The 25,096-nt window shown below is 38.2% G+C and overlaps 2 protein-coding genes and 1 long non-coding RNA gene across 4 annotated transcripts; 2 read left to right on the top strand and 1 right to left on the bottom strand.

Moving 5' to 3' along the window:
• The first annotated feature begins 7,358 nt into the window (after window positions 1-7,358).
• LOC124279533 lies at window positions 7,359-9,414 on the top strand. The gene is made up of 2 exons (XR_006899405.1): window positions 7,359-7,430; window positions 9,237-9,414. It is a non-coding gene; the product is annotated as an uncharacterized LOC124279533 (long non-coding RNA).
• A 436-nt stretch (window positions 9,415-9,850) lies between these two features.
• On the top strand, window positions 9,851-12,348 carry LOC124279535 (putative nuclease HARBI1). The gene is made up of 5 exons (XM_046715358.1): window positions 9,851-10,471; window positions 11,112-11,234; window positions 11,468-11,602; window positions 11,800-12,038; window positions 12,263-12,348. Coding segments are annotated over exons 1-5 (1,068 nt in total). The 5' UTR covers window positions 9,851-9,902; the 3' UTR covers window positions 12,265-12,348.
• Window positions 12,349-12,364: 16 nt separating this feature from the next.
• Window positions 12,365-15,264, bottom strand: LOC124279534. Of its 2 annotated transcripts, XM_046715356.1 has the most exons (8): window positions 14,863-15,264; window positions 14,368-14,434; window positions 14,016-14,115; window positions 13,744-13,807; window positions 13,448-13,489; window positions 13,137-13,199; window positions 12,859-12,915; window positions 12,365-12,562 (listed from the first exon to the last, which is right to left on the bottom strand). In XM_046715356.1, exons 2-8 carry the CDS (start codon window positions 14,370-14,372, stop codon window positions 12,492-12,494), a joined length of 402 nt encoding a protein of 133 aa, XP_046571312.1. In that variant the 5' UTR covers window positions 14,373-14,434; window positions 14,863-15,264; the 3' UTR covers window positions 12,365-12,491. The 2 variants fall into 2 exon arrangements, with proteins under 2 accessions (XP_046571312.1, XP_046571313.1); XM_046715357.1 differs by having other exon boundaries at window positions 12,865-12,915; window positions 14,368-15,264.
• Between the last annotated feature and the right edge of the window lie 9,832 nt (window positions 15,265-25,096).

Below are 25,096 nucleotides of genomic sequence, written 5' to 3'. Positions count from 1 at the left end.
CGGCTATGCTCAATGATTTTTCTAAACATGTGATATCATTATAAGAAAAATATCATTATCTCATATGAACCTTAACTTAGAACACCATATTTTTTATGGATTTTTATTGTCCATATATCTCATGTGAAAAATCCTACAAAAATGGCACCATCAGGACCCCAAGAAACACACAAAACAGAAAAAGTGACAACCGTACATAAAATATTCACTTTTGGTGGAAAAAATGAAATCTTTAAATCACAAATGTGTCCTTATCAATGCTGATTGGTGGGAACAAAATTTAAGGTCAAGGGTGTTCAATGTGATTTTATAAATAGAAAAATAGTGGAGAAAAAATAGCCGGAAATGGATGAAATTCTCCCAAAACATGCATTAATGTCTTTGCACTCTCTATGTCAACCACAAATTCAAAGGAGAAGTGTTAAAGGAACTAAGTGGAAGATATGTTTGTATTGAATAGTTGCATATGCAGTGAGTGAGAGTACAAGTTTCCTGTCTTGTGTAATATGTTGCAGTCATCAGTGGTTATCATTATGATACCGTTGGTCTGTTTAGTTTAGTCTAGCCCTACTTGATGATAAATCTTTGATTTAGGGAATGTATAATGATTTTGATGATCATTTATTCAGTGAAAAATATGTGTAATATCCCACCAGTATGTAATACCTTGTCTGTCAGTCTGTCTGTCCTGCCCGTCCGTCTGTAATTCATTTCGTTTCGGAGCAGAACTTGAAAACCATTCATTATTTCTTTCTGAAACTTTGTATGCATCAGCCAAGTACTGAAGTGGTGCCTTTTGATATTTTCAGAATACTAAAATTTTATTTCAATGGCTAGACTTAGAATTGATTCCGGGTAAGGGTTTGTTTATGGATCAGAAAAATGATCTTAGGATTTATGTGGAACTGGTGGGATAGTCATCTTCTGATGATTCTTGTTGTCACATTGATATACAATAAACCTGACTTGACTTGACTTGATATAATAACTACTTTTAAAACAAATATAAAATATATATACTAAATATAAACTCATGTGAAATTAAATGATATGGTAGAATTACCAAGACAGACAGGCCATGGGCTCTTAATAGACAAAGGCTGATCATTTTATATTTTTGCATTCAGATTTTCCCAATTTGTTTCATTTGCAAATTGTCTAATTTTTCTAGACTGAACGACCCTTTCTCATTGAAAAAGCTACAAAAACTTTTACAAAATCACACAGATTAGCATTAGCAAGGGGGTTTAGATTTCAAAGGTAGGTAACTGAGCAACTCGATCATGAAATTGATAAAAATGCAGACCACATGTGAAAGTCACCCATTTTGAATTTGTTTTAAAATGCCTTTGTCACTTGAAAAAAATATTTTAAGGTATGATTTATTAAGTATATACTTTTTTCTTTAAAATAAGAAAGTTTCATTAGTGTAATAAGACATTTTCCCCACAAAATCAAATTTTCAAAAACATATTTCATCATAACAAAACTATTAAACCAAGTCTAGCTCTAAATATAGTTATTACACATCTGCCATTTACCACAGCCTGTAGTGCACATACTATTTCCCATCTTTGTAGAAGGGATTTGCTTCAAATCAACGTAAACTGAGGGTACCCTCATGACCTGGGTTTCAGCCCTCACTGACAGAGGTTGGGATGAGTTATCCACCTTTACCTTGAGCATTACATTCCCCTAAATATCACAACAGCATCCCACTACTCATCAACCCACACAACACAAAAAGCATCTTCAACGCCCTGACAGTATTTCTACAAAACTCAAACCTTCAAAAAAGAATCTAGAACTTACTAAATAACTACAGCCATCTCTCTCACCTCCCACCTACTGCAACATTCAGGCCAGCCGTTCAAACCCCAGTTATCCATTCTGTTCCCTACAACTTTAGACCCGGCGCTCAATTTCATTTTATCCATACTCTGCACACGCCACGCTCGCTCTCCCTCCGCTAATGTAAAACAACCCGTCACAGTTTCCCATACTACCAAGGTCAAGGCCACTCACAGCCAGATCACTACCCCGTCGGCGAAATTGGCAGCCGCCAGAAGCAGATGTTAAACATTTAATTTCGTTCGTTCGTTCAACTTCTCCCGCTCACAGCCACCACTGTAAACACATCCATTATGTAACACCCCTCCACCCAATATTTTTAATCAGTTTACTACCGCCTCCTCCTCTACCCAAACCAACACTGGAAAAATCCACATTTACAAGCCTCGAAATGTCCTGAAAGATGATGTTTCCAAGACATTTGCCGCAATTTGGAAAGATGATGTTTCCAAGACATTTCCAATTTTGAAAGATGATGTTTCCAAAATTTCCAATTTTGGAAATATCCGCAAGGGCAGATAACTGGTGGGTGATGGTAAATGATTGTTCTGCTCTGCCAATTGCTATAGCGGGTATGGGGGCGGCATGAGTGTTTCATGGGGCGTTAAGGCGACTGGCGGTAGTCTTTGATGTTAGGTGTTGTTTTAGTAATGATTGTTTAAGGCTTTAACGAAAGGATTATCGACTTGCCTAGTCGAAATTGCAGTGGTGAACACGTTTTAAATGTTCAATGTTTTGGGTGAAAAGTGAATTTTGTCACGTTTAGTTTAAGCATGTGGCATCGTAAGGTTATATCTAGTGAGTGAGAGTTAATTTCGTACAAGGCCACCGACCCGTTCTACACAATTATGAAGATGACAATACAATCCAGCGCCATATATAATATTAAGCTGTATACTAACATGTACAATGTCTCATTTAATCTTATACCCTATATTCGACAACTTCGCTCTTTTGTCAATGCAAAAAATATAAACTCAGCAAGATTGTTAACACTTGTAGAATTGCAAGACAATAATAAGTTGATAAATTTAGTTTCACATGGATTATTTATGTAGTATTGTTGTAGCAGGCTGTTTCTCAGATCATTGTAAAATGAACATTCAATAAAGAATGTGGTACTTTGATTCAATGGTAAGTACAATACACAGAGGGCAGAATCGCTCATGTTGTTTTATATTTACTTTTCGCCCATATTCCAACATTAAAGGATGGTCTGAACAACGAAACTTACCCGAGGCAAAACGAATCGTTGCGTTGCCATCAATCGTTGCGTTGTTCTCCTAGGGGGTCGAGTGATGGTGTCACCACGCACTAATTTCCACCGGACCTCGTAGTTCGTGCTAAATGGGTTATGTTTGTGAGTGCGAAGCGAGCGTTGTGGAAGCTTGGAACGATATCTTTAAATGTGTTCCCAGATCGCCTCTCGGAAGTTAAAGAATCAAAACTGCTTACTAGTTGTAGTACGATATATTACACGATTGATGACCTAAAAGATTTTCCATGACACAACTTGAAGCATAACGATTTTCTCAGAAGCGAGGTGCCAGTGGAAGTGACAATAATATTCTAAGTATTGTGTTATTGACACCCACCTCGCTTCCACGAGAGAAAATTGACATGAATCAGAAAAACAGATTTTACTACCAGTAGAAAGTAGTTTTGATTTTGTAACTCGGTGAAATAAACCTAAATAGCATTTATTCTTCAGACTGTCGGATGTTCCTGACAGGGCCGCTGCCATTTTTAATAATCGTAACATCACGGGCTAAAGTCTGTTAAAGAATTAATGAGATTATGGTTTGTTTTCATCAAGTTAGAAAATCAAAACTACTTTCTACTCGTAGTTAAATATGTATTTGAATCATATACAAACACCTTACTTCCCGCCCACCTCAGATATAAGCAAACTTCATATATATTCGCCACATTATTTCATTATTGAAGTTAATGTTAAAACTGCCATCAAGGTATATACTGCCTCTAACGGGCCTTTATATATAGTACTAAGACCCCGTCAGTACCAGTATATGCCTTGATGGCAGTTTTAGCGCTACAAGCCCCCTGTGACTTCAACTAAATTATACCCACCATAAACAGCCTCCCCTCGGCAGCGCTTTACCCCTCTTCTTTGCTAAAACCGACGTTAAACATTTAACTTCGTTCGTTCACTCGGGAGACCAAGCAGGAAACCAGTCAGGGGACGAGACGGGCCCAGATCATCGACAGAAGCGGACGGATTGTTCGGCTAGTCGGGCGTCGGCCAAGGCCGTCGCCTCACCAAAGACTACGTCGACGAGGAAGAATCGCCGTCCGACTTCTGAATGTGTGTAAGTGACAGAGCGGGTCTCCACATCGGGAACATTGGCCACTCGGTCCCGATGTGCGTTCTGTCACGTGATTTACATTTTGTGGACCATTTCTACCATTATTCCATTATGGTCTCTACCGCTGACTTTAATTTGTCTTCCGTCTCTTGTCCACCATCCTGAACTTCCACCCGAGAGACCCTAACAGACGCTCCTTGGACATTACGATCCGAACCAAGCTTAGATCGAGACTCTTTCGTGCTAGAGACAGAGAAATGCGAGGAAGTAGTTTTGGAACCAAGTGTAAACGTTGAGAAAACACCTCGAGCAAAATATTAAAGTACTGTCGGAAATAGATAAAAAACTGAACTTAAGATGTTACTCTGTATGCCTAAAATTGACAAATTTACAAATAGCATATATCGAAAAAACGAACATCGGCCTAACTGGGCATTCAGAGGGATGCGTAATAGTATATCCAGAAAAGCATGTTTCTCGTACAATAGGGCAAAACCTAGAAGAAAAATACGAATAGCTGCTCAAAACAATAGATCGGACTATAGATGGCAATTAGGTCACTCAGCCAGGTATGAGGACGGACCGTTGACTCACCTGGCATGAAATGCACGTCCTGCCTACAAGCACAATGGGTCATGTCAAAGATATTTTGTGCTTTTCCATCTGTGTTGAATATGTCTCATCTATTGATCATAAAGTTTATGTTGAGATACGTAAAAGGGTATGATACCCATGGAAAAGTTTAAATCAGCTATCCTATTAAATGTCTCAAAAATATATAGGTGGTATGACCACCCACAGATCGACGACTGGATATTATTTGTAAATTGTTATGACATGCCGTTTGTTTCCCAGTTTAATTCCCTAAAGGATTATCTTATCTCAGCTTATATCTCTATCACACAGCCCGACCTAGACTAAGGCTTAGTCTCTGAATATATATAATTTGATAGTAACAAACAAGCCCATTTATATTGAAAAGGAGCCCTAGGAGACCAGAGATCTCAGAACCTGAGGAAATCTAGACTTGCTTTATTTAGGGCTTTAGCACTGCAGAGAGAGCTAGGCAGTAGGGAAAATAATGTTGTTCAGGGACTGTGAGACAGACTAAGCCCGACCCTAACCACCGTCTGCGACACCCGTTCTGAATTTGCTTCTGATACGACCCCTTCTACCTGTTTCTTTTCATAGTAATATCATCTGATAACGTATCTAGAATCTGTCAGTGGTCTTGAAACCCGTGAGCCTGCCTTAAAAATTCAGAATCTCCTACCAAATAAGCGCAGTGAAATCAAACTATTTGTATCCTTTGTACATTGTTCATTTCATGACCCGTCCCTATTATTAACTATTGACGTTGCAATATTGTTGTACAAATGTATTACACCGACTCTCTCTCGGCTGTGTTCCCATGACGACAGTGGTCAGACTGGCCTGACATTTGTAAGGCTTCAGTGCAGTGATTGTTTACACCACAGAAATAAACAAATTCATTTCTTTGGGGTTTTTAGGGGACGCTCACGATGACTGACTGACTGAGTTTAGTTTTACGCCGCTTTTAGCAATATTCCAGCCATATCACGGCGGGGGACACCAGAAATGGGCTTAACACATTGTGCCCATGTGGGGACTCGAACCCGGGTCTTTGGCGTGACGAGCCAACGCTTAACCATTAGGCTACCCCACTGTCCCCGCTCACGATGAAATGCTCGCTCAACTTCTTCACATAGAATATGAAAGCCACCATTTTGGTTTCTACGATTGATTTTAGCGATCCCAAGTTGGTCATGAGCAACTTAGACTTTGATCTTAACTTTACGATTGACTTGGGTAAGATTGGTTAGTTGGACGGTAAGCCGATCGTAACGTCACGCTAAGATTGGGATTTTTAGGGCTTACATTTGGCATAGGGCTAAGATCGGTTAGTTGAACGGCACCCTGGTCTGGTTTGGTTTTAAAGAAAACGTCAAAGTAGGTGAGTAAGGGAGGTATAATATCCCCCTCACTGTTAACGCCGAGAAACCATTTTTGTCCTTCAGTTTACATACGTATACAAGGAAACAATTTAAAAGAAGCTTGTTTTTTCAATGCACATTTGAGATTTGATTCCAGTTATTAAAATTTCAGAATGTTATCTGTCAACCAAATACTCGAAACAAAATTGCTAATTGACGATTCTCATGTGTTCAGTTGGCTATAGAATCAATAATAAATCAATAGTCTAGTTTGGTTGTTGTTTAACGCCGCACTTGGCAAATATTCCAGCCTGTGGTGGCGGTCTGTAAATGATAGAGTCTGACCAGACAATCCAGTGATCAACAGCATAAGAATCGATCTATGCAATTGGCTTAATAATGACACGTGTCAACCAAGCCAGTGAGCCTCGACCACCCGATCCCGTTAGTCGCCTCTACGACAAGCATTGGTCACGGAAGACCAGTTCTAAACAGGATCTTAGCTGGTAATATTTTGGAATGTCTATATCTGTAAATATTGAGTCTTGAACAGACAATCCTATGACTGATATCAGGAGCATTATCGCGAGCATCAACTAGAACGCAACATAACCTTCGTTTGCTCCATGTTATTGGGGCTTAAAATGTCGACAGTATATTGAAGGCATAGCTAAAATATTTTTCGCTGAGGCGATTGCACAAAAGAATTCGTATTGTACAAGGATGAAATGTTCTGACGTCGTTATATATGATTCTGTGTTAAAAGTACAATACTTAATCAGTGTGTCTTTTGGTGATAATTGTTATAGAGATATATCTAGGCATATATCTCGAGTAACACTTAGACCTCAGTAGACAAATACACATCACGTGATGCCCTATCACTGGTATTCAGTGCATATACTAACAGTGCATCTGTTGTCTTGTGAATGTGGAACATCGAGGCCAGCGGTGCCTTTGATCTCGCTACTTATTTATATCTCCAGCACCGTGTAGTACATTATGAAGGAGTTTAGTTAATGTTGACTATTGTTGTAACTCGGGTAGGTTTCATACCACCGTGCATGAAATAGGGAGGTGTGGCTGGATGGGGGAGGGGTGGGGGTGTCTCTTTATTAGTGTGGCGGGTTGCCCGGTTGAACATACCACCACAAGCAATCCAGCGCCAAACTCGGTGTTGCTCCTGATATGACACGTCACAATGACGTCATAACTCGCAGCTTAGCGACCAGTGTCGCTAGTCAGACATTTCCAGGCTGTCAGTGAGATGTGTGTGTTGTGTGAGGACGGTAGCGGGGTAAGTTTGTTTATCTCTATATTTTGTACCGTTAGAACCAGTAGATAAGGTTGTGAACAGAGCAGGATGGACAACGACTACTGTAGGGATTAGGCAGCAGGTACTTGCTTTGTTAAAATGTGAATAGATACAATCCTCTTTCAGTCTTTGTGCATTGTAGGTTCATGTGTAGAAAATACTGTAAGACGTTTGTCTCAAGAGATAAGTCCGAGGCGATTGTAGCAGCCGTGGGATGTCTTAACTTTGTTAAACGTAGCAATATCTGATTGACAAACACATGGCATGCAGCTTGTACATGATTGTACTCAGTCGTAGCTGGTCTGGTTGTCAAGCCAGTGATGTTTACAGTCTTGACACCTTCAATGTGGGGATGTCGTAACTTTGTTAAACGTAGCAATATCTGATTGACAAACACATGGCATGCAGCTTGTACATGATTGTACTCAGTCGTAGCTGGTCTGGTTGTCAAGCCAGTGATGTTTACAGTCTTGACACCTTCATTGTGGGGATGTCGTGACTTTCTTAAACGTAGCAATATCTGATTGACAAACACATGGCATGCAGCTTGTACATGATTGTACTCAGTCGTAGCTGGTCTGGTTGTCAAGCCAGTGGTGTTTACAGTCTTGACACCTTCATTGTGGGGATGTCGTGACTTTGTTAAACGTAGCAATATCTGATTGACAAACACATGGCATGCAGCTTGTACATGATTGTACTCAGTCGTAGCTGGTCTGGTTGTCAAGCCAGTGGTGTTAACAGTCTTAACACCTTCAATGTGGGGATGTCGTAACTTTGTTAAACGTGGCAATATCTGATTGACAAACACATGGCATGCAGCTTGTACATGATTGTACTCAGTCGTAGCTGGTCTGGTTGTCAAGCCAGTGGTGTTTACAGCCTTGACACCTTCAATGTGGGGATGTCCAACTTCACACACTCACATCTCAGTGTAGAAAATAGATCAAAACACTGAACCTTGTTAACATTTACGATAAAAGCAAATTTCAACTTCGTGTTGTTTATCTGCGAGATATATTATCAATTAATCCAAAAGGCCATAAATTACGGCAACGTAAACAACAACGTGTTTGTAATGTGGTCTCGAGGGATGTCACAGGTGAGGTTACTACTCAATATTGATGTCCAGGATTTTGTGCTAATGAAAATCTATAATATTTATGTGTAAAGTAGTTTTTCTGAATGTTTTCAACTACCACGTGCTTGAAATGTGGTCTCGAGGGATGTCACAGGTGAGGTCACTACTCAATATTGATGTCCAGGATTTTGTGTTTATGAAAATCTATAATATTTATGTGTAAAGTAGTTTTTCTGAATGTTTTCAACTACCACGTGCTTGTAATCTGGTCTCGTGGGGTGTCACAGATACTTCAGAAATCCAATTTCCGAGTCTTTTCCCGACATGACTGTCCCGTTTTTGTGTGTATGAATTGTTTTGATATTCAGGTTCTAGGTTTAGTCACATTAAACCATAGTAGAGTCAGTTGGATCTTCGTCGCTCTATTTGTAAATAACAACACTGTTCACTAACAAACAGTAAATGAACGTCATGGAAAATGCATGTGAACCTTGTTCATTTACCCGCTGTATGTAAAACAATATGACAATATTCTGACAAGTACATAAGCACTAAATCTCCGAGTTCACGAACACCATTCTACCAGAATCGAAACCACTAACTGCCAGATGTAAGAGTCTTTGTCAAGGGAGATTACCGTGAAGGGAGATTGGAACATATGCCATACACATATGACAGTTGATTAAATGTTTGTTTGATATTTTCAGGTCCAGTCACAGGGAAGAAGGCAGATAGCAAAGGTAGCGTACAACATCATATATAAGTTGATGTTTGATGTCATTTCAGGTGAATTTGTTAGGAAAAAGTGACACGGGGACATATATATATATATATATATATATATATATATATGAAGAGTAAAGAACGAAACATGTTGGAGAAAAAGCATCCTGTTTTTATTTTTCTATATTTTTTCTATTTCTATATAGATATATATATATATTATATTCTTTCATAACAAATACCCAGTACAAGTTTGTTTTAATGTTTGTAACTTAACAATCTGAATCTATGAGAAGCACAGGTTGTGCCACAACAGAAATGTAGCAGCCTTGAGTACAAAGAATTAAGAACCATCCCTCATGACCATCTAATACCACCATACACAATAATACCACCATACAATACCACCATACACAATAATACCACCATTAACAAAAATGTCTAGATTTCTGTGTTGAAGTGTTCTAAGACATATCTTCTTGTTGAGCTTAAGATAGTCGTAACCTCATGGGTAGTCGCATCTGTCTTTCTGTCTTAGGCTATTTTCGAAACGATCGTAAAACTTAAGATATCTTAGCTAAGATCATAATATCTAAGATAGGTATATACCTGTCGTAACTAAGGTTGCGCGCACTTACACCTTATTCAAGATGGCAACCTACATTGGTCTTGGGTTTGATTGTGAAGATAATCTTAATGAAGTTTACAGAAAACCCCGGATTTTCCGCGACCGTTCGCGTAAGTTAGACACATTGGACGACGATGAACTGATCTCTCGTTATAGAATGCCTCGTCATGCTATCTTTAAATTAGTATCTCTTGTTGAGGCTGATTTGGTTCGGGAGACCCAGCGTTCGGTGCCCCTCTCACCTGAAATACAGGTGATGGTTACCCTCCGCTTTCTTGCCAAAGGCAGTTTCCAGTCTGAGCTGGCGGATATGCACGGCATTGTGCAATCCAGCGTATCGATCGCGATTCGAAACACTATTGAACAACTTTGTAAAGTCCTTGATTTGATCAAGTTTCCCAAAGACAGGTCTTCGTTGAGACAACTAAAAGAGAAGTTCCACAGGAAATTCGGTTTTCCGAATGTGCTTGGCTGTATCGACGGGACTATAGTGGCCATCAAACGCCCCCCTGCAAATGAAGAGGTCGCCTACGTGTGTCGGAAGGGCTATCACGCAATCAATATACAGGCCATCTGTGACCCTGACATGCGGTACGACTACATGTTTTCTCAATACAATTCAATGAAAATCAAATGCAATGAAACGATACTTTTCCCAGCACATTCACAACACACGCTACACATCGAAGGTTGAGTCCTTGACATTGAAAGTAACCAACTTCAACCAATGAACACTCAGGGCACTGTTTAGGTTTCCAAATTAAACATTTCAAGAGGCACGTTTAGGGATCGTCAAAGTTATTATAAAATCTTTTATTTCCCATTTGTAGCTAATGGAATGATTTTTCGAAGATTTAGAAATGTGGAATACTTGCATAACCACCACATCAAATTTCCACAAAGTATCAAACATAAACTTGTTCACGTTTTCCAGTGAAATAACATAAAAAACTTTATGTTCAAATGCGTAAATGAAGCGCCCATAAAATGGCTGTTACATATTTTACTTGAATACACACCGTACTGCTTCATTACATGAGTGATATCATGCACTTCAAATTAATGAAAACAACACCCACAAAATGAATCTGAAGCTATTAACATTATATTTCAAATACTTGTATTCATAATAATATTTAATTAATTCTAAATGAAGAAAAAACTAATGCAAATTTTGTTATCAAAGATAATTTTTAAACTATTAATACAGATAAAAAAATTGAATTTTCAGCTTCCTGAATATTGTTTGTAAATGGCCTGGTTCTACACACGACTCCTTCATATTTGCAAACAGCCGAATTGGATCACACCTGGAAGCCCATAAAGACGATGGATGGTTACTAGGAGATTCTGGGTAAGTATTTATTTATATTGCAGTGACTTCATGTTAATGATAAAATTTGTGACTTGACAATATATGCAAATGTACTCTGGGCTGGAGGCCTTTGATACTGAATAAATAATATTGATTCTATATTTCATGACATATATATAAACTAAGATTCTAACTTGAAACTTCTTGAATATTACATAAATATTAACAAAATTTATATATTTAATGTTGATATGTTTGGTGTATGTTATCAGATACCCATGCAGACCGTGGCTGCTCACACCACTGGCCCAGCCTCAGACCCGTGCGGAGGAAAGATACAACAGTAGCCACTGTCGAACCCGAAACACCATCGAGAGAGCTTTTGGTCTCTTGAAGTCCAGATTTAGGTATCTAATATCAGTCTTGTCAAGCACCACATATATCTCATACATGAGCTTAAAGTAAAAAACGTAAACTTACCCTGAAATTGTTTTTTGTATAGTGTACAATAAATTATCATAGCTTTTATGGATATATTTTCATAGTCAGAAGAAGTACTACTGGTAACTACTTAATTTATCTAATGACATGTTATTTTTCAAAGATGCATCCACAAGTCTGCAGGCTGCCTGTGGCATGGGGTAAAACAGTGCCACAAGATTGTGTATGCAGCTGCACAGCTGCATAACTTTGCCATTGACTTGAGATTACCCACACCACCTGTTGACGAGGACGACACGGATGATGCAGATGACACTATCCCTGCTCCTTGTCATGCACAAGACGGGTACCGTGTCAGGAGGCAGCTCATTGAAAATGTATTTGCTAAAAATACATGTCGATGTAAGCTAAGCACAAAGACTATTTGTCATACTCTGTTACCCTATGCCTAAAAAATAGTGTATAATATATAAAGGATCAATAACGCTCTGAATTTAAATCTGAGGGACCTCATCACTTTTAATATCAAAAACAGTATCCTGTTAAAGATAATATTGATCTTTAATCACTTAATAAAATTTAATGATTGGCGAGAAATCAGCCGGACATGTGTTCATCTGTTTCAGAAGAGCCAGCTTTTCCTCCTCCACTGCCAGTCTCCTCCTCTCCACACTAAGCAGCTCATTCTGAGTGTCAAAAGGGAAGCCAGCACCTCCAGCTAATGATAATTAAAAGGTAATGAAACATTTTTCCAAATCTGTATTAATTCACTCACAAATTAAAGAATGTGGATCTATATTGACAATGCTTGAAAGCCTACGCAATTATTGAAAAATTATATTTACATGAGCAATATTACTCGAATAACCTACCACTCATGGTGGAAGCTGGAGTTTGTTTATGTGCCTTTGGTTTCTCAACTGGGGCTGAAACACAGAGAATTGATTTATATGTAACCATTTCATCCTTCATTTTGCTCCATGTTCACAATTAATGTATTCTATCATCCAAAAGTAGTTTCCAAAGCATATAGTGAAATGGTGAGATATGTACTAAGCAGTCCATTACAATACCTATTGACCCTTTAAAAAGTGTAGGATATGAATCTGTCATTAAACAACTGTATATAATTAGATATGACAGTCTTGGTTTGATCCCATTTGAGTAAGCACTGACATCATCAGTTACGATTTAATAATATATACTTATTTCATCACTGTACCATTACCTCCTAATGCAGCTGGAATTGCCATAACCGTTTCAAGAGCTATCATAGCATCTGAAATTTGATGGCCATAAATCAACATTTTTTTCATTTCCATTAATTGATTAATGTATAGCTATATCTCATGTTACCTTTAAAGTCTTTGGTAAAGCAAGTGACTTTTTCTTTATAAAATTCATTTTCCATTAATGTGTACATGTGTTTAGTTCATTCACTAGGAATTCTTAATTTTATAGTTTCAGCATAGATAAAGTACATGTAAGTTCTACACCTGCCTTTCACTGACTCCGGGCTGGACATATGCAGGGCTTCAATTTGTGTGTCTGCTATTGTAGCATCTGAAATAATTGTAAATCTGTATTATCATTTATGTCATTTATAACTTGTTATTTCAGATTCGTAGTTCTCCAATGTTATTTAAAAATTAATAAAATAAAAGAGAAACTTTCCCACGGGCATTACATGTCACTTAAGTGGACATATTATTTAACTACATGAGTTAACAAAGATCAATATTACACATTGGTTTAAATGTGTGTACAAGAATTCAAAAAAAGATTGATAGGAGTATACACAAAGTACACACCAAGCAGGGGAGTGGCAGCAATGCCCTCTGATAGAGTCACACCTGCAAAAACAAGGTGATATTGTTAACATCTAATGTTGGTAATGTTAGTACTTAAACAAAGTCATTTTCAATTCCCTTCTATATTGTAAATGTTGCATGATATTTTTTTCATAGGACAGTTCCATTTCATTTATAAATGTTAAAAGTGGTTACAATAGATTTCTATCATATCTTTCTATGTTGAGTATTATACTGTTTAAATTTCATATAATTATAACTTACTGCTATACTGAATTACTACAACATGAACTTACACTCTTCACTCTCCAGGCCTCCCTCACAGCCTTCGAGCTGGCAATTTGGAATAAGAGACACCACCTAGTAAAGGGAAATAGAGACAAATAATTCAATAATAATTGTTAAATAAATATTATAACACAAATGAAGGGATCACTCATTTGAAATTGTAACTTTGTTTTTGTGTGATATGTTTTGTCACTATAGAAGACCAAAAACTTTAATATAAGAAGTAAATAATTAATATGACATCATAAATGGTTCAACTGTTATTAATAGTTATTATTACCATTTCCTCCAGACTATTCAGCTCCATCACAGGAGCCTGCCCTCCTCCTGTCTTCACACTTTCCCGCCTACAGTGAGCTGCCCGCTTCCTTGTCTGGCTTCTTTGTTAGAGCGAAATTTTATTTCATCAATTATTCTGAAGAGTCATATTCATAATTGAAATTTATATGTTATTCAATAATTATTTTTCCACATTGTAGTATGTGCACAAATCAAAATAACTGAAGCTTTGGCAATCAGTGATTCATCTGACATTTATGTACTTATTATATGTAATAACAGTAGGCCTACACATTGATTACTCATGTTCTTATTCCCACTGTCAATTCAATAAACATCATGTTTTCACTTACTTCATGTCAGTCCACTTTTTTCTTTATTTCCACCCAGTCTCTTTTTACAGAGCTGTTGGCATTTATTCTAAATGAGAAACAGGACATATTGGTGAAAACTTATCAGATTAGTAGCATCAACATAATTTCAATAACTACCAAAAAATGTTACATGAAATACCACTTTCCCGAAAGAGCTACCTCTACCTAATTAATATATAGGAAAACCATATAACATTATATTACTTTTATACTGTGTACTAGTTAAGGTAGGAAAGAAAGTCAGCCATATATATAAATATCATGAATTTGTCAATATTGTTATTGCCAACTTATTGGGCAGTGTATTTTACTCATCTATGATATCTTTTTAACTTGTATGTTTCCATCATTACATTTTTAATAACGTTATATTAATTAGCAGTATTTAACTTTATAACACATTACAAACTGCATCTTAATTTAAACCGGATAAATCTAATCATTATCACGGTCGCTGACAGTAAAACAACTCACTTCTCGACCACCTCCTCCCAGCATTTTCTTTTGGTCTTTAGACTCACAGTGCTGGTAAAACTCGAAAAGAGCACAGCCGAACGTAGACCGACCTCCGAGACTAAAATCTCCATCTCGGAGGCCGTCCAGTTGGCTTTCCTGGCTCTTTTCACACAGGTGCTTTCGGCAACTTCGGTACGTTTGGTGTCCATGTTGACGTCTGCTATATTTACATAGGGGAATTCCGTGACGTCATCGGGGATTCCCTGGATACGGTTTACGACAGCTGTCGTATCTACCTTGACCTTACGACAGACTTACGAGCGTTTCGAAAATCTCTCTTATGGTCGCGCTAAGATTATCTTAACTTTTGACATAACTTCTTACGACCGGTCTTAGTTATGAGAGCTTCGAAAATCTAGGCCCTGGCCGAGAGCCATATATTCCAGAGACGGGCGGCTGCATTCAGTTCTTCTGAAAACAACAATGATCTGTAGGATGCAAACGGACCCGTGATGATTATGTAGAAGTAAGCATGGCGTCCGTAGGACCTTTTTAACTGTGGGTTTTCTGAGGGGACTTCTACATAAAGCTCATCATTATTTATCCATCCATACTAATGTGTTTAAAAACATACTACAGAGTTGTCCATAAAGCGCATCCCCATTGCTAAAACGATGCTAGAAGCATCCAAATCTCACTTAAAACAGTTAAATGCATATCAAGTTATTCATACTTACACAAAAAGTATTGTGAAGCGTTATGATGTTCCATTGATGCCTATCAGTTTGCGTCCGTCACCATTGTTTACTGATAAGATCGGTGAAGCTAAATTCAAAAAGAAAAAGCTAGAGGATTAGGGTTTGAGACGATATATTGCTCAAAACTTTTGCAGATTGTAAACTGAGATCGGGCTTATTTTTCAATATTATTAGACAGTGATCTTTCACCCCACTTTTAAACATCATGCCTTTGGAACATAACTATTTTCTGAGATGGGATATTCCAGTACCGGCATCCCGCCACAGTGACGGACATTAAGTGGATAATATTCCACACCAAATGGACAATACTTGTCGGTGCATCCTGGTAAATTGTAGCCAATAGCTTCCTGCAGAATTCAATAGAGCATGACACCACTAGAGGATTATAAGGATGACTACTGGCAATCATAAAAATTCAAACTTACTGCTCATATTTCAAGTTGATAAAATAAACTCCAAACTTATATTCTAGATTTATATGTACACAACTACAATCAAGTTGAAGTCAATTGACATTTTGTAAGTTCAAGAAGAAGTTGAACAAATCCATCTAGTATCTGAGCGCCCATGTGTTCAATGATGTTCTACATTTCGCTCAATACGTTGATTATGATTGCTAGAACCAACAAGAAATGGGTTCCTGGCTCTTTGATGTCGTCTCATAGCCCAACATTTGCCTGGACATGACGACCGTTCTGCGTTCCTCTGCCCTGCTCTTCTTACAATGATGGACATCCTCCTCGTTTTCTTGCAATTTCCAGTCAAAAAAGTATGATGCAACAACTCTCGGGTTACTATTGGTTGTATTTGCTTCAAGCCATATTGTAATAAAACCCCTGGAGAACCCATCTATCACGCCATTCATACATACACACTATACGGTGCAAGTTTATCAAAACCATCCACATGCCATACATAGTTAGGACCTTTGTCTGCGTAATTTCCTGACGTTGTAGGACATCTACCTCTCCCAGCTTCCAGCGCATTTGGAGAACCTATATGCATCAAGTGACGGAAACCACTTTGAATTTGATCACAAATCCCTGCTGCACACAGCATTAAATTAAATGCATCATTTTGTATCCTAGCAGTCGGCTCGATGTGAATCCCATTTGCTTCATTAATCGTATAATGCCGCATCAAGCAAATCGCTTTGATGCGTTTCTTCTGTAAATATTACACATCCTCTGAACTGTGTAAGCGTACGTCTGCTTATGGAAATGCCATGATACTCTAAACAATCTTGTCCAGTATATCAGAATTAGAAAGTCCATGACCAAAGTAAAACTTGACAAGATGATCCATCCTCGTCTGAACTGATGACTTCAGTCAATCGAGTCTTATATACATACTGATTTCTCTAATTAGATGAAATAATCATCTAACCAAACAAAACTATCATCTAATTAGATTAAAAAAAACTATTACCCACTTAGATATAACCACTCCACCTAATTAGATAATGGTATTATCTAATTTTGATGATAATATGACTACTCTGGTAGATGAAAATATCATATAATTATATGAATATATCATCTGACGATTGAGGAAATATCATCTATTTGTAGATGGAAATATCTAATTAGATGAAAAATAAGATCTAGTTAGATGAAATATGTTGTATACGATTTCATATTAAATCATCATTTAATTAGATGAAACTATCATATAATTAGGATGAAACTATCTTATATATTATTGCGCCGTCACTACCATATAATTAGTTCAAGCCATCATATAATGCCATTATCCTATCACATAATTAAGATGGAAATATCATATAATTAGATGAAACCATAATTTAGTCAGATGAAACAATCATATATATAGATGAAACTATCGTTATAATTAGATGAAACTGTCACAGAAATAGATGAATCTATCATACAATTTATTGAAGTCCAAATTTATACTGAGCGAAACCACCATATGATGAGATGAAACCATCATGGTACTAGATGAAACTGGTCACATAATGAGATGAAACACTATCGCATAATGAGATGTTCCTATCACATACCGCGAACTACCGCCACATAATGAGATGAAACCACGCCCGCGTAAGATCTCACTATCGCGGCAACGTCGTCCAACTATTCATATAATGAGACGAAATCATCTGGCTATGCGATGAAACTATCATATAATTAGACGAAACTATCATTCCATTATAAATTCAATATATTCTTCACTTCCGCTTCCAGTCATACGCCGGCATCATTTATGCCATATGTAATCGTGTCCAAATGTGCTTTATCGTTTGACTCTCACTGTTGACGTGTCTTTGTTGAGGTACTATCGGAACATTCCGCAATGTAACACTTCGCCCGAATGTGCCAAAACGAAATGAATTTGAGGTTGTCGTTTTTATTTTCAACGCTGGTAAAAATGATTTCACCATCTTGCCAAAACACAGAAAAGGCCAGATATACATATACGACCACCGTCATGCTGCCAAACAATTTATATATACTGTTTTGAATTATGTATTATGGCTAAGGGTTCTCGCCTTATTATCGTGCATGACTCAATTCCACCGGGCAATATACACACATGCGCAGAAAAACGGCTTCCCTTTTGATGCCCCGCTCTGTTAAAGCCATTTCAGCATTGGCTGGGATATACCGATCAAGTTTCCAAGCCTTCCGCAGTCTTGCAGCTAAATCGCTATATGATACCGGGAATGATGACAGCATATGATGGACCTTATAGTTAAACTGAAACAAACATGCTTTATTTCCTCTTTCATTCTTGACGTAGCAAGATATATTGATATGAATTACCCGGTCTACAGAACCAGTGATGTCATCAGAACATGTGCTCTCAAGCTGGTGACGTCGTGCCAAATCCTGTACATTTCGCACCAGATCGTGCTTCGTTGAGTTGAGTTGGCGCCGTACGAATGACTGCAGGTTGAGGTAATTTCGATGTAAAGCTCTGCTTCAAGAGAAATTGTTTTTCTAGACATGGTGTTTGAAACCGAAATGAAATGACGGAAATATCAACACATTTTCCAGGCTGATGATTTACTAATATATAAACACTAATGTTTCCTTTCCGCTTTGTGGAGTGACTGACTGAATGGAGTGAGTGAGTGAGTACTACTAAAACGATGCAACTTTCCCAAGTATTTTCAGCGCTAATGAGTAGGAGCCAAATCGGACAAGGCCAGCCAGTGAGGAATGATCCATGATCTCTCGTGAAGCATGACAGTCAATCAAGCAATTGCAAGTCAGGCTAATTTCAGTTCAAGCAAGAGGTATATTTGGATATGGTCAACGAATGTTCTGTATCCATGTTTTCGCAAAATGCGCAAGGAAAGGAATATATTTTTGCTCTATAGAGTCTTCCATCATCATTTCTCTACTATAACTCTTTCTGTAAAACAGTCAAAGTTTGTCAGCTTTCAAAAAGTGGAGATTTTGATACGACCCCCTCAGCTATGCCTGACTCCGGCTGCACGTTGTCTAAATAATTTATTTAAATTGTTCTTCTGCATACCAGAACTGCACATGGCAGTGCGTTTAACAAATTTCCTTAGGGCATATTTATGACGACTCCTTTAAAAAGTCATAAACTTTGGTAAAACAAGAGTCATCAGGAAATATTTATCCCCCGGCCCCCACATTATCTTGGAAAGAACAAATCATCTGACAGTTACTTAAAAGTCCAGCTTGATTTTAGACTTAGTGCAAAACGCTCTCATGGAAATCATGACAAAAATAAATGACAAAAAATCTGCAACAGCAAAAAGGCACCACTTTTGGATTCGCCCCCCATATCTGCCAAGTTTTGCTGAAAGATATTAAGAAGTTTTTCGCGTTGTGCTCCGTGTCACAAACCAACCCTCCCTTTGAGGACTAAGTCCAAATTGTTTCCATGGAAACTGAGAAAATAACAACCTGCTGTACCATCTGCCAATATGCAAAGGCAAACAATTTTTAATCTGCTACCACATATCTGCCAGAGCTTTGCTACAAGACATAGATGAACGTTTTGAGTTGTGCTCCGGAAACGAAGCCCACCTCTTCTCCTTTTGGGACTAAGTCCGAATCGTTTCCATGGAAACCGGAAAAATAAAAATGCTAAAAATCTGCAAATATCAAAAGGCACAACTTTAGGATGTGTTTGATATGATCTTCACCAAGTTTGTTGAAAAATATTATATACGGACGTTTTTGAGTTGTGCTCCGGAAAGGAAAGCAATCCTTACTTTTTGAGACTAAGTCCGAAATGTTTCCATGGAAACCGGGAAAAATAAAAAATGCCAAAATCTGCAATATCAAAAGGCACAACTTAGGATGTACGGCCATATATCAACCATGCTTTGTTGAAAAATGAGTTTATACGGTTTTTGAGTTGTGCTCTGGAAAGGAAAGCAATCCTTACTTTTTGAGACTGAAGTCCAAAATAAATTTCCATGGAAAAACGGAAAAATAAAATGCCAAAAATCTGCACATAGCAAAAGGCACCACTTTTAGGATCTGTTTCATACATCTACCAAGTTTTGTTGAAAAATATTAAACGGTTCTTTGAGTTATGCTCCTGGAAACGAAGCCTATCCTCACTTTTGGACTAAGTCCGAATCGTTTCCATGGAAACCGGGAAAGGTAAAATGCTGGGGTGAACTGCAAATAGCAAAAGCGCACCACTGAAGGTTCTGTTTGATATGTCTACCAAGTCTTATTGAAAGATATTGAACTGCCCTTGAGTTATATTCCCGGAAACGGTTCCAAATTCCCTTCCTTTCGGTGACTAAGTCCGAATCATTTCCATGGAAACCAAAAATAATAAATCACAAAATATCTGCAAATAGCAGCAAAGGCACCACTTTTGCGATCTGCCTCACATATCTGCCAAGTTTTGCTGAAAGATTGAGAAGTTTTTTGAGTTGTGCTCCTTAAACGAAGCCCACCCTCACTTTTGCAATGCCAAAATCTGCAACATAGTAAAAGGCACAACTTTAGGACTCCAGTTTGATATATCTACCAAGTTTTGTTGAAAAATATTGAACGCCTCGCCTGAGCTATGCTGCGAAAACGAAAGCAACTCTTACTTCTTTGAGACTAAGTCCAAAATAATGTTCCATGGAAACCCGTGCCATAAAATGACAAAAATCTGTGAATAGCAAAAAGCACCACTTTAGATCTGTTTGATTTATCTACCAAGTTTTGTTGAAAATACTAAATTCTGAACGGTTTCTTGAGTTATGCCCGGAAACGAAGCCCACCCTTCTTTAAGACCAATAACCAAAAACTTTTCCATGGAAAACCGAGAAAATAAAATGACAACACCCAGTAAATAGCAAAAGGCACCGCCACTTAGGTTACGTTTTGACATATCTACCAATTTTAAGGTTGAAAAATATCGAACGGTCTTTGGATATGCCCGGAAACAAATAAAATGATTACGGACGGACGGACGGACGGACCAGACGGACGAGGCGATTACTTATATCCAACGCACTGGTATGCCGCGTGGGATAATAATGGTCTTGATGTCAAAGGTGAATTTCATTATCTCATGTACCGTGTCAATAATTCGATTGATACGCTTTCTGATGTGACGCCCGCATAAACGTGCTTCCCACCAGGCTGTTCCTAACATTGGGCCATCCGCCGTTAGGAATAGATATTGTCTCTCTAAACATTGCAAAGTCCGTCCTGCCGCCCTTATTCGACGCCTAAATATACAATTACATTATACGCAACGGCAGGCAACATCACGGAGGCGATCGTTCACCTGCCTAGCCGTCCGAGGGTCCAGTTCTAACAACCAGAATGCACCAGGCATGTAACAGCCCCGTATCTTACTACTATACATGTATGGTCAGCCTGCTGTATCCAGCACCTCATCAACAATGTTAAAATTCCGTGGCCAACCGGCCATACTGGTTCATTAAGGGTAATTACATCGCACGCATGACCCGGTACATAACTGTTGAATGGTTTCCATAATAATCCGCTGTTATTTCATTTATATTGTCAGTAATTGTGATTTAGATTTAGATAACACAACTTTTAACTTAACTCAGAGAATATACAAACATTTAGCGCTTCTGGAGCACACTTTTGCGTCGAGCTTAGCGCAATATAAGAATCACATATAGTTGCCACACGGTCACATATTATCGAGATTGGCCACGTCCTGATCAACGTTGTGTAACGACTGTTTGCCAAGATCAGTACTTCGTGATCGTAATTCTTTCCGGCTGCCAGCTTGCAGCAACCGTACAAGGCCGAAGGGTTTGACCAGCGCTAACACTGTACTTCGCTTCAGCTGTCACATACCTGACCATCGACTACGGAAAATGAACGCCTGCGGCCGCAATAGGCATCGTTATTGTGATTACAACAGTGTAGCTTTGTAGTGCTGCCTTCGCAAGTTATCGCCTGCGGGTTTGTTCACGCAAGTTGCGCGCAACCAGCTAAAACAGTGAAACAAATGCACGTGCGGTACGTGATGAGCTTTTTAACTTAGACCAGCCGTACTTGTTGTCGGTGTTTCATTTATCGTGCATAAAGGCGGCGTAAAATCCGACTAACTCATGAAATGACGCTCTAAGAAAATGACAACATCGCAAATTTCGTGACTGTGACAGAGGATCCTGAACTATTTTTCTTCAGAGCTGTGAAGTGTAAGAAACAAACAGACATAAGTAAATAGAAGGTGTTGATATCTGATATAAAACATATAAAACAAGAGAAATCAACTTGTGGAAGCCAGAAAAATCCTTAGATACTGTATCTGCAGATTACTTAAATTCGTTAAAACCACATCAAGGATATCAGGAAGATTACTGCCAGGGTCCAACAACTATTTCATCCGACTACGGATCATCGCTCTGCCATTCACTGTATACCAGACTCGCATACCAATGCGTGTAGATACTTTAAATGATATCATACCAACAAGAAGCGTGAATCAACTTAACCTTGATGGCAATAAAAACAACAAACTCCTGACCTGATGTGGATAGCAGCTGAATTTATTAAATCATCTAGACAATATATACTCTTAAACTTTTTACACGCTTAAATGAAATCCTCTACAAGCATAATTTCGTCCCATGTCAATGGTACCAAAAGACCCTCGCAATTGTTAATTGATTGACGCTATTTGAAACTGCCCACCGCGCTTTTTAACTTCCAGGCTGAAGAGATGGTGTGATGCTAATAATATTATAAGAAGGGCAAGTTGGCTTTAGAGCAAAAATTCTGCACCTCGTGGATCACATTTTTTACGGTAAAGCTGCCAGCCGCAACATTCACAGGAAAAGGGTAGATTTTATTGTATATTCGTAGCTTTTTCAAAAGCATTTGATACAAATCACGGCAAAGACGCATTTCGACCGCTTGAAAGATGCTGGGGAGTGAGGAGTGAGAGTGTGTGATTGAGCTTTAGTTTTACGCCGCACTCAGCAATATTCCAACTATATGGCAGTGGTCTGAACCAGACAATCCAGTGATCACCGCACAGCATTGATTTGCGCAATTGTGAAAACCGATGACATGTGTCAACCAAGCCAGCGAGCATGACCACCTCGATCCCGTTGAATGCCCCTACACAGCCATGGGTTACCAACACCACCCAACCGGTGAGTTTCACGGGACAAAGACATTGGGATCAGTGGCAGGTTTTCTAATTATTTTGTTGTTGTTGGTTTCTAAGCTCTCAGTTTTGTCAGGAACACCAAGTGGTCTCACCAACATTTTGAAATGCACCAAGGCACCCGAAAAGCTGTATATTAAGCCCCCAGTTATTCATTATTTTCATAAACAAACCTTGAAACATCGATGAAAAGGTGTAAAATTATCAATATTAATGTGGGATAATCTTAGCATTAAAATAAAGCTTGCAGATGATGTGTCAGAAACGCTGACACTGCACATCAATTACAGAAGAGCTTTAAATGCCCTAGAGTTGTTTTGTAAACATATTGGTATGAAAATTAATTTTGCTAAACTAAACTCATTGTTTTTGCATTTCTGGCCCTTTTAGAAGATTATGAATTTTTAAGGTAATAAAAATAAAGATAATAAAATATAGCACTCATGTCATTCCTTCCAAAGAAACTCGGGCCATATGACAGCGAATGATCTTACTAAATTGTTTGATGCAGCTATTTTACCTATTCTGTGCTGTGGATCTGAAGTGTTGGGAACTCTTATGGCAAGATTATTTGAAGGTTTCCAAAGCAAAATACTTGTAGCTGTTTGAAATGTGTCAGCAAATAAGGAAATCCATATTCATTGGTTACATATCTTATAAAAGCTTTTAATTATTCACATAACAAATGAATTGTATTTTGGGCCAGTGGTCTTTATATTGAATAAACGGTATGTATGTTCCGTATAAACATGGCCCAACAAACTTCGCAAACCCAATGCATTTGCACTGTGGTCATTAATGACAAAACATTTGACAAAATTCATCGTGCTATATTGATGGGCCATGGTAAGCATGAAGCCCTCTTTCTTGCGAAAACTGAAAAAATAAAACAATATCTCCTGCTGGGTATACTTTTCCTTTGTTCAAAACTCAAAAACAAGTGTGTCTACAGGCAACATGTGGCACAATTTTTCAATCTTAAAACTAACATTTATGTCTGAGTTAAAAAAATGTAATTTCCTTCCCGAATTTAAATGAAGAATATATAGATTTCAAAACGTTTTCAAACTACAGCCGCCGGCATCAAGTCAGTCGCACTGCAAAACACAGCCACATTTTGCCCAGTTCTACAGCGGAAGTTCCACTGTTTACCCGTGAGAGCCAGGATTCAACTAAAGACCCATACAAGTCCCCTTCATGGCAAGATTCCTACCTTTACATAGCAGATCTGATCATCCTCTTACAGTCCAGCCCACGAACTTCCTACAGCACCAAAACCTTCTCTCAATGTCTAACTACAAATTTAAAACCTTTGGCTACAGAACCTTCTCCTTACATTGCCCCTGTCTTGTGGAAATTTCTCCTCCTTGACATGAGACACTCTGAATCTCTGACTCTTTAAACCAGATCCTCAAACCTACCTCTTTGCTCAGTATTATCATGAAACAGCTTTTCTAAACTATTATGTATTATGCATCTATTCCATTGTCGCTTTCTCTTAATTCTGTATGTATGATGTTTGTATTTTAATGTAGCGCCAAGAGCATAGTAACGAGCGTGGATAAGGGAGCGCATTATTATTATGCATTTATCCGCTTTTCACTGTCTCTATTGTCGCCTGGATGATAATGCCTGTTTGTTTTCATGATAACGCACATACCAATTCCATTGTGACATAAATCTTAAATTTGGTTCAGTATAGCCCATCTTTAGTAAGTTTGAATTGAAATCGTTTTATTTTTTTAAGAAGTTTGTGATTGCAGTCAATAATAGCAACATAAATCTGTACATTAACAGTTTAAATATTTTGATACATCAATTGCTTCCTGATTGTCTTTATATTACTGCAACGAAGCGACCGTGGGCTTCCAGATTTT

This window comes from Haliotis rubra, unplaced genomic scaffold (genome assembly GCF_003918875.1).
Source record: "Haliotis rubra isolate DU_JTF1 unplaced genomic scaffold, ASM391887v1 Scf2517, whole genome shotgun sequence".
NCBI lineage: Eukaryota > Metazoa > Mollusca > Gastropoda > Lepetellida > Haliotidae > Haliotis > Haliotis rubra.
Note: the sequence above shows the minus strand (reverse complement) of the source record. Positions and strands in the feature narration are given on the sequence as shown.

Bases quoted from the DNA above. Each gene is read 5' to 3' on its own strand.
- LOC124279535 (XM_046715358.1), top strand. From the start codon at position 9,903: ATGGCAACCTACATTGGTCTTGGGTTTGATTGTGAAGATAATCTTAAT. The intron at 10,472-11,111 runs GTACGACTACAT...TTGAATTTTCAG, and splicing joins ATCTGTGACCCTGACATGCG to CTTCCTGAATATTGTTTGTA. The intron at 11,235-11,467 runs GTAAGTATTTAT...GTATGTTATCAG, and splicing joins TGGTTACTAGGAGATTCTGG to ATACCCATGCAGACCGTGGC.
- LOC124279534 (XM_046715356.1), bottom strand. The intron at 13,200-13,447 runs GTGTGTACTTTG...CAATTATTTCAG, and splicing joins TGCTGCCACTCCCCTGCTTG to ATGCTACAATAGCAGACACA. The intron at 12,916-13,136 runs GCAGGTGTAGAA...ATCAAATTTCAG, and splicing joins CAGCCCGGAGTCAGTGAAAG to ATGCTATGATAGCTCTTGAA.